Here is a 14,802-nt window from a genome sequence, read left to right on the forward strand (position 1 = left end):
TTTGTGTGCCACGACCGTGCAGCCATGACAGCGAGTTATTTTTTAAATGCTCCGTAACTTCTGTATTTACGTACGCGCGGACAGGTCACTGTGCACATGGCTACTACGCGCGGCGATTACACAGAGTTAAATGGCGCGATGAATGACAGAAGTTTGCCGGAGCACGGTTAAGAGAGGAAATTATGGGACTGCGATTCTCTCTCTTTTTCCCCGCGATGGGTAATTGCATCAGAAGCGTGCTGAGGAGGCTGCGAAGAAACCGTCCGACAGACAAGTACGCGTTAATTACAATTAAGACTGCGTGACGCGTGGTTGAAAAGGGTGAGAGCGATGACGTCATCTTGTTTACATTTTATCTTTTATGATTTCAGAACTATCGTTCTGCTCATTGTAGGACTGGATAATGCCGGAAAATCCACGATATTAAATCACATCAGCGGCGGTAAAGTTCTTTTTTTTTTTTTTAATTAAAAACGAGCGTGATGCTAAACGAAAATTTTCGAGAGCTTATCTCTATGTGGCATCAAATTTCTTGATATATTTATTTTATAGATTCAGACCAGAATGTGCTACCGACGATAGGATTCCGAACAGTTTCTCTAAAGCACAAGTCATATTCCGTGAAAATATACGATCTCGGAGGCAGCTCACAGATTAGAGCATTATGGCCTAAATATTACAATGATGTAAGTGATCTGCTTAAATTGCCTAAATGGACACAATAATATTATAAATAAGTAATACAATATTATTAATATTACGATAAAAATCAGCAAATTGATTACTAATCTATGCTAATAACAAATTTCATATTTCAATTACCATCTTTTAGATACATGGTCTTATATATGTGGTGGATGCTAGTGATATTTCCCGTCTTGCAGAGAATAAAGTTGTATTTAATGAATTAATTACACACGAGCATATCTTGACGAAACCAATATTATTGTAAGAGATCTCTGAAGTTATATCTCTGCACTTTTGCTTACGCACATATGAAATACACTAGGTCATTTGTATGCACATAATGATCGAGGATACGTTGTGTAACATTATCATTAATACAGATCTTATCCAAATTTTTCGTAATGTATGCACAGACTCGCGAATAAACAAGATTTGAATGAAGCCATCGACGAACTGGACGTGGTTGAAAACCTCGATGTAGAACGTGCAGCCAATGCCATGAAATGTCCGACAAGAGTAGAAACATGCTCTTGCATTTACAATAAAGAACAATCCAAGAGCAACACTGCGGGCATAAAAGATGGATATAAGTAGGTTTAAAATGATTATTAAAAAGATTTAAATATATTTACGAAATAAACATTTTACGGTATATATTTCCATATTGATAATTAGAATTTATTCTGTTATAGATGGCTGTTGGATATTGTAGTGAAAAATTATACCGTTTTAAATAACAGAGTCAAACAATCGCAGAATTGTCAGCAAAAAAGTGTTCAACGAGCACAATCCGCTGCATCAAGCGCTTCGAGAGTATCTATACACTCGAATCCTTTTAAACCTATTAGAGATCTTTTAGCGGCAAAGGTAAACGGTATTACATATTATCTATTAAATATAGCTTTATATTTATAATCTTGAAATTTGTTTCTATAATGAAGTTTCACATTTGCTTTGTCTCTTTAAATTTTCGATTATTTTAATTATTACTGCCTGCTTCGGTTTTATCGATTATTTCGCATCCAAAACGGATCTTTTGATCCTCTTTGCGACAGCATAAAAATGATTACGTCCGACGTAAGCTCATTTTTATATATGAGGTTTTAAAACGAGTATTTTAATACAACATATATTTTAATATAAATATCTTGTTATTCGTCACTAATATTTTTTTATAAAATTTTAGGATGAACCTTTAATAAGTGAATCGTGCAATGGTATGTATTTACGTTAATAAAACAAGTTTAGAATTTTTTTTATATTAATATTAAATATTTGTATAGGTACCACCGAAAAGAGAAGCATTATGAAAGTTTTTGCAAAGAGAAATAAGACTGCCCCTCTTCCAGATGAGCCATCGACTATCGAATGCGAAAGTCTTTCACGAAATCTTTCGCCTAATGTAGAAACTCTCGCTGGAGAGAAAAGTACACAAACTATTACTACGATATTAGATCCGCCTAATTCAAATATTAATCATAATGAAAATTATTTTGGTACAAAACTAATCCGTCCGTATACAGCACCGGAAAGATCTCAACGATTATCAAATAACGTGACGATAATTAATATTCCGGGTCAAGTGCCTCAATAGCAGCATTCGTAACTTTTGTACTTACAGTTAAAGAAGATTATAATATTGTTCTACGAATAAAAAACTATAAATGAATGTAAATAAATATTGTATTGCCGAATAATGCCTGTTTCTGTAACTTGTGTTTAGTTATTAATATTAATATTAATTTTATAAATAATAAAAAAAAAAATTTACGACGATTATTAAAATTAATGTTGCACGATACAAAAATTGCTATATTTTTTTTTTTTTGAGATTTTCTTTCTTTTTTAAGTGATGATATTGCAGCAATTACGACGGCTATACGTTTATTAATTACACCAGCCGCAGCTGCTAATAATATGTGTTACGTGAACTATAGCTTTACGCATCGACATCTAGGGGTTCTCGTTTCAGGAATACGCCTACTGGTCTCTAGAGTTTAGCCCAGTTGGATATCGACTTATCGAGCGTCATCTTATTGAAAAGGAGTAGGAAGAATTTAAGATCAAAATTCGAGGTAATTCGAAGGGAATTAAAAATGATTATTTACTTCTGTTAGAAAAAGTGTGCGTCTTGTCATTAATGCTCCAATTAAGTGTAACAATAGTACTGATTTAAAACTTGGTTATGGAGATGCAAAGAGGAGTAAAATGATGCATATGCCATATCTCGAGTGTTGACGAAAATACTTAATAGTTATTCAAGTGTAATATATAACGTACAATAAAACATGGGAGCAAACGAATTCTATCACGTTCGGTTATATTTTACATAATTGTAATCGACAAGGAGTCTCGGTATTATTAACATAAGCAAGACTTGGTTAATTAATATGAATTAAGTGATGGCACCTGCAAAAGACAAATGGATCAGGCGTTTCATAATTACTGAAACAAAGCGGCATAAGAAGGGTTTTACAGTTTACAAAGTCACTTCTATGGTATGATTTGAGCTTATTATATTTTTTTTTTTTGAATTTTAATGTTAAATTAATTTTTTAAATATTTTTTAGGTATTTCTAAAATTGTCTCATGAAGAGGTGTCAAAAGTATCCGTTTGGAAGCGTTATAATGATTTCAAAAAGCTTCATTCGGAGCTTAGTCTCTTGTACAAGCGTTTAGGAACAAAGGAGAGTTTCCCAACTTTTCCCAAGTCAAAATATTTCGGTAGATTTGAGGCTGAGGTTGTGGAAGAAAGGAAAAAATGTGCTTTAAAATTTTTGGAATTTGTAGGACGATACTCGTTCTTATATTCGAGCGATATCTTTATAACATTCTTTGAAACTAGTCACACAGATAATTATACTAATGATTGCGCACATTCTCTGAGCTCCGATACATCTGAAGACGACCGTATGGTGGCTTTCAGTGATTCTGTACTTGTAAATGACAATACAGTGCAGAGTACCATTCAGGTTCCAATAAAAGTATCTTACAATGTACTGACAAATCCATGTTCTACTTTGTCAAATGTTATTTGCACAAACAAGGATGAATTTACAGTATATCAGAGAAAGAATGAATCTTGTAGCAGTATTAATTTGCATAATGTTAACAGAGAAAAACAAAGTTGTAAAACAGCAACGTCACATATCCAGAATGGTGTGAGCAAGCAACATGATATACATGACAAAGCTAAAAGTAATGTGACAAAGTTTGACGATGTGTCGGGATTTGATAGTCTGAATAACAATGTTGGTAAATCTATTTCAAATTATGATAAACATTCTGTAATATTACGTGAGGAAGGGAATGTTACTCAGACACAGGTAGATTCTACACAATATCTCTTGATAGCTGCTGCTCATATAAGTGCAGCCTTTAAACATGAATCAATAGCGGAATATGAGGAAGCTTTTACACAATACAAACTAGGAATAGCATGTCTGATAAATGGTGTACAATTTGATCCAGACAGCACAAGAGTACCAAACATAAAAGAAAAAATATCAAAATATTTAACACGAGCTGAACAATTACATAATAAGCATTTAAATTGTAACATTTCAATAGCAAACAAACCAATATCGGAGCTTCAATATTATAAAGTACTTAAAATAATCAAGTCCGTAATGCTCGTAAAGGATACACGTTCAAATTGTAACAGGATAATCAAGGTAAAAGTCTTATTAATATCGTAATTTTTAATTAAAAAAATTTTTTTAATTTTAAAAAATTTTTAATTTCAGACTATAGAAAAATCTTGTATTTATGAAGGCAATATTAATAATTATGTGCTACACAAGCAAGTACCTTTTATGGTACATTTATACGCGTGTATTGAAACTGAGAATACGATATTTTTGATCCTGCAATACGCAAAGTACAGTATGATGCTATTTATAGTATTTGCCACAATATCGCACATTTATTTATATACTTACATTTTGTATTATGTTTCAGTTATGGAAGATTGTGGGATTTTGTAAGATTGCATTACAAAGTATTCGATAATTCGCGTAATAAAATTTCAAGTCGCACATGTATAAATGGAAATATCAATGAAAATATTTGTGGACCAAATAAAACGGATAAAATTATAGAAAAAAATGAAATGCAAGAAAATTGGGAACATGTGACGGATGTTCAAAGTGAGAACCATATGAAAATGCCTACTGTAAAGTTGTTAGAGAAGTCACAAGAATTATTACAATCTGTTAATGCAACATTGAAAAAAAGCAACTCTATCGCAAATCGATTAAATGAATATAAGGAATTGAGACATTCAGAAAATATATCAAATGCAAAAACTGCCACTCAGATCTATCAGGAATCACATCTTGCATTATCTGCTGTTTATCACAAGTCGAATCTGAATCATACAAAGATAAATGATATTGTTACAGAGAAATCTACGAACAAAAGTTTAGTAGAGAATGAAAATCTGGAAGGCAATCATTCTTTATCAAGAAACAATAAAAATCCGTATGCGTCAGAAAGGATTCGTACGTCACAATTAAACGGAAGTTCTATAACGTGTGATTCATTTAAAAGTAATAAAATGGATAATTTATTGCATAATAATTTTGTTTCAATGCAGAATGGTTCGACTAATAATACAGCACAAGTTTGTGAGAATAATAAAAGCATATCTAAACAGACAAATTCCTTAAACGTTAATTGTAGCACAGACGAGACACAATGTTCACATTTGTATAAAGAAAATAATGCAGACGAAGAGCAGGAATTTTGGCGAGTGCCAGAAACTGTAATTCGATCTTGGATAGCAGAAATTCTTTTGGCTCTAGAGACACTTCATCAACAGAATATCCTAATTTTTGATTTTAAACCCGATAATATTCTTCTCGATGATACGGGACATATCAGACTTACTTATATTATACCGCGGCATAAACTTGAGTTATCTAAACTAATATATCCGTATTCGTCACCGGAATTAATAATGTTTTCTCCAAGCACTTCTATTACATCCGCCACAGATATTTGGAGTTTCGGAATTATCTTATACGAGCTATTTACCGGCACCGTATGTAACATTGAATATTAGTTACGATAAAGTTTTTTAAATATTAAATATTTGAATAGCACTAAAATTTTACTTTATTTCAGACGTTTATCAACAAACATCCTGGATCATTTAATTCACATTCAACCATTAATATTCCTAGTAAATTATCGGAAAATGCAAAATCTTTATTATGCGGTGTAAGTTTAAATTTCGTCGTACTATTTAATATTAAGTCTTTTAATTTAACTATTTAATGTTTAATTTTATCGTTTAATAATTCGTTATTATTTAATTTGTTGTGCATCAAATAATAAAAATGTTATTTGTGTAATTGTTGCAGATGCTAAAATTTTATCCAGAAGAACGACTGACACTAAATGAAATAAAGCGTCATCCATTTTTTGCAGAAACCGATTGGTTAAATATGATCAATTCACAAATTTAATACTTATATTATTAAAACGAGTTAATTATTTTTCTTTTATACTTCTTATAATAGTCACAGCCTAAATATTATATAATAAATGTACAAAATTGGTTTTGTAAAGAGGGAGGAATATATATATGTATATATATATTTTTTTTATTTTTTTTTTATTAAATTTAAAGTAATTAAAAGTCAGTTTTATTTAAGTTATATATATAAATTTATATTGAATTCATTATTAACGTAATTTACTTTTTTCAACTCTATTTATTGTTGACATACCATCAACGAATTTAGTCGTAAATAAAACATTGGCATTGTTGAACATACCATTTTTTAAAGATACAATAATGAATTGTGAATGTTTAAAATGTCTTTGTAACATCGTACCTATATTTTCTGTATGCGAAAGATCCAAAGCAGCATCTACTTCATCCAAAATATAAAGCGGTGCTGGTTTATAAAGAAGCATCGCCAAAACTAATGACAAAGCAACTAGCGATCTTTGACCACCAGACAATTCTCCTAACGATTCTTTCCAAACTCCCGAAAATCCAACTTTTACTTCCAGCCCATCCATTATCGTTTCTTTCTCTGGTGGTTGCAGCTTGGTTTCGGCTCCCGGTAATAAAGTACTAAATATAGAGCCAAAGTCCTTGTTCACCTGATAAGATGCAAAAGTTGTATATAACTTAATTATTATAGATTTATGTTTTTACTTCTTCTAAATCATAAATGACATTATATACTAAATTTAAACATCACATTACTGTATTAATACTAATATAATATTTTTTAATATGTATAGGAACATAGTAATTAATCACATTTTAATATTTTAATATTAAATATTATTTTAATATTTTTTAAAGAATTAGAAGAGGAATACCTGTTTCCAAGCTATTAGTAACGTTTGTTTTTTCTTTTCATCCAAATGCTTAATCGTCTCAAGAATTTTTCTTTTGTCATTTTCGACAATTCTTTTCTTTTTTAGCGTGTCATTATATTGTTCTTCTTCTTTATCAAGAAGATTGATTGCTCGCGTATTTATATTACGATATAACTTTTCCCGTTGTTTTTCTAAATACTGTATTTTTTGTTCCATTTCTTCTGGTTTATTAACTTCAAAATCATATATACCACCTAAAAGCATATAATTTACATGACATATCATTTAATCGATTAATATATGAATATTTCTATAAATACCTTTCTTTCCAAAGTAAGGTTTCTCTCGTTCAATCCACTCATATTTTTTTGTAAGTTCTGACACCTTTCTTTTACATTCCTGTGCACTCTGTTTGATATCATTAATCTCATGATTCAATTTCTTAATGTCCAATTCCAGTTCCTTATTTTGTTTAATAATATCTTCCTTATTTGCTATCAATTTTTGTATTTCTTGATTTTGCTGATTAATAATGTTCTTTTGTTTCTTAACGTTATTTTGCAATGTTGTAACTTTATTTTTTATTTCATCCAATTCTTGTTGAAGAATTTTTCCTTCTTCTTCAAACTTGCTGTTTTTCGTATTTGCTTCAAGTAATTGAATATCACCATTTTCAATACTTTTTTTTAGTTCCTCTATTTCCAATTCGAGTGTTTCCGATTCTTGTTCTCTTTCTTCCCACTCTTTGCGGCTTCGCTCAGCTTTTTTCTTCAAGAGATTTAATTCGTTCTCAACATTTTTTAATTGTTTTTCACGAATATTCACTATATCCTTCAATTGAATTTCTATGTCTTTTACACGTTTTACGCTTTCTTTTTCTAAATTCCTAGCTGCAGTCATCCGTTGTTTAAGATTTTCATTAGCAGCATTTAGAGAATCCACCTAAAAATAAGTATATATATACACGCTAATATATTACTCAAATAAATAATACGTTTAGAGTTAAGTATCTAATTTACTTATTTAAATAAACATTCTTTTTGCTTCTACTTAAAATTAATTTTTAACTATTATTACTAAGAATGTATGTATATATATGCACCTCTTCCTTAATTTTATGATAACTTGTTTGTTGTAGTTTCTGTCGTATCATACTAATTTCATAAGTCAATAAGTCATATTTCTGTTTTAAAGATTCATATTTTTCCACGATTTGTACGATATTTGACAAAGTATTTTCTATGTCTTTTAAGCGTTGTTCTTTCTGATTTAATTGATTTTGAGTTTCTTTTAATTCTTCCAATTTTAATAAAACTGATCCAGATTTTGGTAGAGCACCACCAGTTAATGAACCACTTGGATCGTAAAGATCGCCTTCTAAAGTAACGCATTTTTTCTTAATTTGTTCATGAAAAGCTAATTTTTTGGCAGTTTCTACATTTTTGCATATAAATATTTGTCCGAATATCCACGTTAGCGCCGGCGTAATTTCACTTGGAAAATCTATGAGAGATAAAGCAGGTTGAACGTTTTCTTTTCCACCTAAGTCTTCTGCATATCCGATTGTTTTCTGGTCCATACTTCTACTAGACATTCGATTAAGTGGAATAATTGTAACTCGTTGCTGTAATTGCCCATGTTGAAGAAGTTTCTTACTTGTAGTGTCAGTATCAACAATCACATTATAAAGCTAAAACAATTCATATATATATATATATATAATTATAGTAATGAAATAAAGTATAAAATATATATATTAATCGTAATAAATTAAAATCATTACCTTACTGCCTGCGGCAACTTCCAATGCGTAAGCGGCTCTTTTATCTTTTAAATTAATTAATTTGCATACAACACCCTTTACAGATTTTTTATTAAAATTAGGTTCAGGATTTTGGTATTGAAATTTTGTATGAGGATATTTCATTTCAAACTGATTTAGTTTTTCACGCAATGGTTTTATCTCTGCAATTAAATCTTTTTTCTGTTGTTTTAAATCCTCTGAATAACCATCCTTATAATTTAATTTTTGCATTGCAGTCTCCAAATTTTTCAATTCTATTTCTTTCTTTTTCAAATCGGTATTATATTTCTCGTAATCATTTTTCGTATCACATACGTCTTTTTGTTTTTTATTCAACTGTTCATTATTGTGCTTTAGCGTCATTTCACATTGCTTGAGTTCAGTTTGAGCTTGTGCCATATTTTGCTTGGCATTTATCAATTGTTGTTCCAATGTTGCATTTTCACCGCTTTCGTTCTCTAAGAGGCCCGCACTGACCTTCTGATACTTCTCTTGTGCCTCTAAAAGATTTTCAGTATCTTTCTCAGACATTTTTTTCAAATTCTGAAATAGTCTACCAACTTTTCCCAATTCTTTTTCCTTTGAGAGAAGTGCATTTTTATCATCTGTTATATTAATCTGAATTTGTTCTATTGTTTTTTTCATAGTTTTAATATTTTCCTTATTACTTTTTGCTTCAGCTGATAATTTACATTGTTTCTTCTCATACTCTTGCAGCTCTTGTTCCAAAGATTCCAATATGTTACCTTTTTCCTGTTAAAAGATCAATAATAACCAATAATATTTTTTACATTAATATAAATTGTCTATTGTAGTTGTAAAAATAAAAAAAAAAGCATACCGCTTGGACTTTCTTCAATAGTTCAGCATACTTTGCATCAATATCTTTGATATTTTCCTCACCTGTAGTTATAGACTTTAGCTTCAAATCTATTTTATTTTGTACACTCTTAACATTTTCTTCTATCTTTAGACTATTGTTGTAAGCTGTAACATATTTCCATGCAAGAAAAATTTGTTTACTGTGATCAAGTTCTCTTTCTAATCCTTGAAATTCCACATATCTTATCCTCTCCTCTTTCAATTTATTCAACTTTGGACCTATCTCTTCTTTCAATATCTAAAACATATGAAAACATGTTAGAAAGTTAAGATATTAATATAGAAAAGTTAAATATTATCAACAAGAAACTTACATTGTTTATTTCTTTTAATTTACTATCCTTTTTTTCTATAGTAATTAAGGCTGATTGTTTCTTTTTTTCATACATTTTTGTCCCTGCTGCTTCTTCAAGCATAGATAAAATTTCTACTGGCTTCATGTTCAACACTTTTGTTATTCTACCTTGCATAATTAAAAAGTGTGGATTATTTACATTTAACTGAACAGAACAGAATAAATCCTGTACACGTTTATTTGGTACATTTGTTCCATTGATCATGTACTTATTTTTTCCACCAATTACTACTTGTCTCGAAATTACAATTTCATCAAGTTGTTCATAACCCATAGGAGATGACTCTCTGTCACGATTATCAAAAGTTATTGTAACACTAGCCTTCTTTATCCCTGCTTGACCAGATTTGTAAACCAAATCTTGCAAGGAACCAGCCCGAACCTGTATTAAGTGTCAAATTAATACTGTTAATTATTTTATTTAATAAATTAACAAGTTATTTGCAACTTAACTTATATCATTACGGCATATAAACTTATATACACGAAATATACAATTATAAGATTGAGGCTATGTGCAAATAGTGTGCGATGTTTTAACGAGGTGCAAGATACAGACGCTAGATAAATAGATATTTACCTGGCTGAGGTTTGTTATGCCCAAAACAAAACATATCGCGTCCAAAATGTTTGATTTTCCACTTCCATTAAATCCCGTGATAGCATTGAATTCTTTGTCGAAGCCATTTATTTCGATTCGTTTGCCATAGGATTTAAATCCTTCCAGCACCATTGATTTGATGTACATGTTAAATCAGTAATAAAGTTCACTTTACGGTAACAAAGCAGCGGCTCTAACGAAGAACAAAGATTCAACATGCTTCTCCTCCGACTTGAACGTTTCAAACCTTTCAACCGATAGGTCGCAAGTGGCCAACTGATATACACTTACCTAAAGCTTCTTCTCCGTAAGTGAATTGGCTGCATTGGCTGCACTATCCTGCACCAGAGAGCCCAACTCGGAATCGCGGTTTTCACGCGTACAAATGCAGAGGCTCGTCCGTGTGAAGCCAGCGCTTCGGCTGCCGTCGGATAGAAGAAAAGGTCAGAGCTATACATAGTCTGTCCTACTCTTTCGCGGCGTCGCCGGCAGTTATCACAGATTCGCTTCACACTAACATCACCGAGTTATAAGATGAGAGCAGAAATATAAACTTAACAGTAAAATAAAAAGATTTTGTAATGATTTTATAATTAAATACGCGTAATTTTGTAGCGATTAACGACGCGTCCGCACCCACGAGGCTCCGCAATTAGACTGACCGTCAGAGATTTCGGCTCGTAGAGAGAAAGATTTCGATCGTCGATGACGCCTATCACGCGGCGCAACTCACGTCGGACGCTCCGTGCGCTTTGCCGGTGACATAACCTTGTCTTCCCGAAACACTTTTTCGAGGCACGAAAGAACCACAGAGCGACAAGTGGAATGGCACACGAGTGCTTAAAATGATTGTTCGTTCCCGAGTCGTCGACGTCGACACTTATTCGCATACGAGACTTTCAATCAGCGGTCGAAAATACGCGTAATTGCGGAGCGATTAACAACACACCCGCACGCTGAGGCTCCGCGGCTAAACTGACCATTAGAGATTTCGGCGCGTAGAGAGAAAGATTTTGATCGCGAACAAGTATAAATTTATTTAAGATTTTTGCCGATATGTGCATCGGTGAAACGCGCTTTAATGCGCGTAGCTATTATGCGATAACTCAATCTCACGTTTCTAGATTAAAACAAACGCCATCGATCGGATCGTTTATTGTTAATAAGTGGATTAAATTTCTACATGTAATTTAATTAGCGGGGTTCGTTTTACACCGCGTATCTGAAAATCACTCGCGCGTGCTGGTCACGAAAGCTCTATTTGACTTTACGATATCGCGGATGAGAAGCGGCATGTCTAATTTTTATTCACAATAATCGTCGAAATAATTGAGTGGCTTTTTTGCACGTTATCACTCTCGCTTTCTACGGATTAACTTATTGTAAAACTGCGAACTCTCTTTTTCTTATACCGACAAATGTCTAAATAATTGCCTTTACGAGTATGCTTCGCGGGAAAAAATTGTCCATAGCCGGTTAAATTATTTTCTTTTTTGAATATTAAAACAAACCATGCGCACGCTTTGCATCCGCTATTTTTCAAAAAGTTTGTTGTCAGCGGAATGAACGGCGCCAAAAAAGTGCGCATAACGGTAAAAATAAACGGGTCGCAATACAAAATTTTTCACACTCATTGGACACTCGCGGTATCATCCCCATGCCGACCAATTACAACCCTTCTCTTATCACCTGATAGGTGGGAACGTTTTTTCCCTAGTGCGCCAATTAATTACCCCCCCAACATAAGTACCGTTATCACGACCGCGCTACCCTCATTTCGCGCCTAAATGTAGTCGGGAACGGATGTGTAAAGGGGGGATAACTGTTCTCTACCGGAGTTCAAGTTTAAGTTCACGGTCACTTCGATGAGTCAACGCCTTGAGGAGTAATAATTAAATAAAAGTTTCATCGACGATACATCAAGATACATCAAGATACATCAAGATACATCAAGATACATCATATTTCTTTTGTCAAGATCGAGGATTTAACGGAAGCGTCGTGGACTATCCTGCGAGCGATCTAATGCGCGGTGAATATTATGTGAGCGAGTGTGAGTGTGAGTGTACAGTTTTGCGTTTTTGTATATTATACGGGGTGTTGTGTTTAAGTTATTATAAAACAAGGTCGCTTTTCTCGTGATCGGAATATTGTTTCGCGCTCTCGGGTTATAATTCGCGTTTTTAATTTATTTTTTAATTGATCGTTGTACAGCCCGGAGTATTCGTCGGTCCCTCGCGGAGTGTCGTTTTCTGTTTCGTTAGCCGTGACTGATAGTGCGTGCGCTACTGCACGCAATTCGGGAAATTGGCATCTGCTGCTTGAGATTCGCGTTACGCCGGATTGTGCGACGCGTATTTTAGTAGTTTTATAAGTCCTATTCGAACAATTTTTCCTTGTTTTATAATAATTTAAACTAAGTATGAGTGATATTGTAATAAAATGCGCGGTGAATATGAGTCATAGTGTTATGAAGTGCGCGGTGAATATTATGTGAGCGAGTGTGAGTGTGAGCGTACAGTTTTGCGTTTTTGTATATTATACGGGGTGTTGTGTTTAAGTTATTATAAAACAAGGTCGCTTTTCTCGTGATCGGAATATTGTTTCGCGCTCTCGGGTTATAATTCGCGTTTTCAATTTATTTTTAATTGATCGTTGTACAGCCCGGAGTATTCGTCGGTCCCTCGCGGAGTGTCGTTTTCTGTTTCGTTAGCCGTGACAGATAGTGCGTGCGCTACTGCACGCAATTCGGGAAATTGGCATCTGCTGCTTGAGATTCGCGTTACGCCGGATTGTGCGACGCGTATTTTAGTAGTTTTAAAGTCCTATTCGAACAATTTTTCCTTGTTTTATAATAATTTAAACTAAGTATGAGTGATATTGTAATAAAATGCGCGGTGAATATGAGTCATAGTGTTATGAAGTGCGCGGTGAATATTATGTGAGCGAGTGTGAGTGTGAGCGTACAGTTTTGCGTTTTTGTATATTATACGGGGTGTTGTGTTTAAGTTATTATAAAACAAGGTCGCTTTTCTCGTGATCGGAATATTGTTTCGCGCTCTCGGGTTATAATTCGCGTTTTTAATTTATTTTTTAATTGATCGTTGTACAGCCCGGAGTATTCGTCGGTCCCTCGCGGAGTGTCGTTTTCTGTTTCGTTAGCCGTGACTGATAGTGCGTGCGCTACTGCACGCAATTCGGGAAATTGGCATCTGCTGCTTGAGATTCGCGTTACGCCGGATTGTGCGACGCGTATTTTAGTAGTTTTATAAGTCCTATTCGAACAATTTTTCCTTGTTTTATAATAATTTAAACTAAGTATGAGTGATATTGTAATAAAATGCGCGGTGAATATGAGTCATAGTGTTATGAAGTGCGCGGTGAATATTATGTGAGCGAGTGTGAGTGTGAGCGTACAGTTTTGCGTTTTTGTATATTATACGGGGTGTTGTGTTTAAGTTATTATAAAACAAGGTCGCTTTTCTCGTGATCGGAATATTGTTTCGCGCTCTCGGGTTATAATTCGCGTTTTCAATTTATTTTTTAATTGATCGTTGTACAGCCCGGAGTATTCGTCGGTCCCTCGCGGAGTGTCGTTTTCTGTTTCGTTAGCCGTGACTGATAGTGCGTGCGCTACTGCACGCAATTCGGGAAATTGGCATCTGCTGCTTGAGATTCGCGTTACGCCGGATTGTGCGACGCGTATTTTAGTAGTTTTATAAGTCCTATTCGAACAATTTTTCCTTGTTTTATAATAATTTAAACTAGGTATGAGTGATGTGTAGAATGCATCAAAATTTTTAACCACACCGGTTGTACTTGCAGAAAATATGAAAAGTATATACAACCGACAGTCCGCAGTCTGTTTAAGTGGGACGGAAAATTTTTGCTGCATTGTACATTAAAAATTTATATTACATTATATCTTGAAAATGTCGTACAATACACAATTCGGTGACTCGGATTTCGTACTATTTAAAATTATTTAAGACTCCGCGATGTTACCGAGAAGCGGATCTGCGATATCTTAGCCGGCGACGCCACGAAAGAACAGGACAGACAGTGTATAGGTCTGGCCTGTTCTTCTATCCGACGGCAGCCGAAACGCTGGCTTCACACGGACGAGCCTCT

The 14,802-nt window shown here is 33.4% G+C and overlaps 3 protein-coding genes across 5 annotated transcripts; 2 read left to right on the forward strand and 1 right to left on the reverse strand.

Moving 5' to 3' along the window:
- Positions 1 to 88: 88 nt before the first annotated feature.
- On the forward strand, positions 89 to 2,384 carry LOC139107710 (ADP-ribosylation factor-like protein 13B). The gene is made up of 8 exons (XM_070665525.1): positions 89 to 274; positions 372 to 442; positions 553 to 686; positions 833 to 948; positions 1,101 to 1,277; positions 1,380 to 1,554; positions 1,874 to 1,904; positions 1,971 to 2,384. Exons 1-8 carry the CDS (start codon positions 183 to 185, stop codon positions 2,279 to 2,281), a joined length of 1,107 nt encoding a protein of 368 aa, XP_070521626.1. The 5' UTR covers positions 89 to 182; the 3' UTR covers positions 2,282 to 2,384.
- Smc2 (structural maintenance of chromosomes 2) lies at positions 879 to 14,455 on the reverse strand. Of its 3 annotated transcripts, none has more exons than XM_070665521.1 (9): positions 10,651 to 10,951; positions 10,030 to 10,452; positions 9,675 to 9,953; positions 8,813 to 9,586; positions 8,132 to 8,719; positions 7,350 to 7,971; positions 7,030 to 7,283; positions 6,531 to 6,804; positions 879 to 1,252 (listed from the first exon to the last, which is right to left on the reverse strand). In XM_070665521.1, exons 1-9 carry the CDS (start codon positions 10,816 to 10,818, stop codon positions 1,224 to 1,226), a joined length of 3,411 nt encoding a protein of 1,136 aa, XP_070521622.1. In that variant the 5' UTR covers positions 10,819 to 10,951; the 3' UTR covers positions 879 to 1,223. The 3 variants fall into 3 exon arrangements, with proteins under 3 accessions (XP_070521622.1, XP_070521621.1, XP_070521619.1); XM_070665520.1 differs by lacking the exon at positions 879 to 1,252 and adding an exon at positions 10,963 to 14,455 and having other exon boundaries at positions 6,379 to 6,804; positions 10,651 to 10,864; XM_070665518.1 differs by lacking the exon at positions 879 to 1,252 and having other exon boundaries at positions 6,379 to 6,804.
- LOC139107708 (ribosomal protein S6 kinase-like 1) lies at positions 2,798 to 6,237 on the forward strand. The gene is made up of 6 exons (XM_070665522.1): positions 2,798 to 3,185; positions 3,258 to 4,361; positions 4,434 to 4,567; positions 4,648 to 5,731; positions 5,815 to 5,910; positions 6,054 to 6,237. Exons 1-6 carry the CDS (start codon positions 3,090 to 3,092, stop codon positions 6,156 to 6,158), a joined length of 2,619 nt encoding a protein of 872 aa, XP_070521623.1. The 5' UTR covers positions 2,798 to 3,089; the 3' UTR covers positions 6,159 to 6,237.
- Positions 14,456 to 14,802: the final 347 nt, after the last annotated feature.

The sequence above is a fragment of the Cardiocondyla obscurior genome, linkage group LG13 (assembly GCF_019399895.1).
Source record: "Cardiocondyla obscurior isolate alpha-2009 linkage group LG13, Cobs3.1, whole genome shotgun sequence".
Classification (NCBI taxonomy): domain Eukaryota; kingdom Metazoa; phylum Arthropoda; class Insecta; order Hymenoptera; family Formicidae; genus Cardiocondyla; species Cardiocondyla obscurior.

Coding starts and splice junctions, on each gene's coding strand:
- LOC139107710 (XM_070665525.1), top strand. CDS start 183: ATGGGACTGCGATTCTCTCTCTTTTTCCCCGCGATGGGTAATTGCATC. Junction 443..552: donor ATTAAATCACATCAGCGGCG/GTAAAGTTCTTT, acceptor TTTATTTTATAG/ATTCAGACCAGAATGTGCTA. Junction 687..832: donor GGCCTAAATATTACAATGAT/GTAAGTGATCTG, acceptor ACCATCTTTTAG/ATACATGGTCTTATATATGT.
- LOC139107708 (XM_070665522.1), top strand. CDS start 3,090: ATGGCACCTGCAAAAGACAAATGGATCAGGCGTTTCATAATTACTGAA. Junction 3,186..3,257: donor TTTACAAAGTCACTTCTATG/GTATGATTTGAG, acceptor AATATTTTTTAG/GTATTTCTAAAATTGTCTCA. Junction 5,732..5,814: donor ACGAGCTATTTACCGGCACC/GTATGTAACATT, acceptor ACTTTATTTCAG/ACGTTTATCAACAAACATCC.
- Smc2 (XM_070665520.1), bottom strand. CDS start 10,818: ATGTACATCAAATCAATGGTGCTGGAAGGATTTAAATCCTATGGCAAA. Junction 7,972..8,131: donor ATCATAAAATTAAGGAAGAG/GTGCATATATAT, acceptor ACTTATTTTTAG/GTGGATTCTCTAAATGCTGC. Junction 7,284..7,349: donor ACCTTACTTTGGAAAGAAAG/GTATTTATAGAA, acceptor ATATGCTTTTAG/GTGGTATATATGATTTTGAA.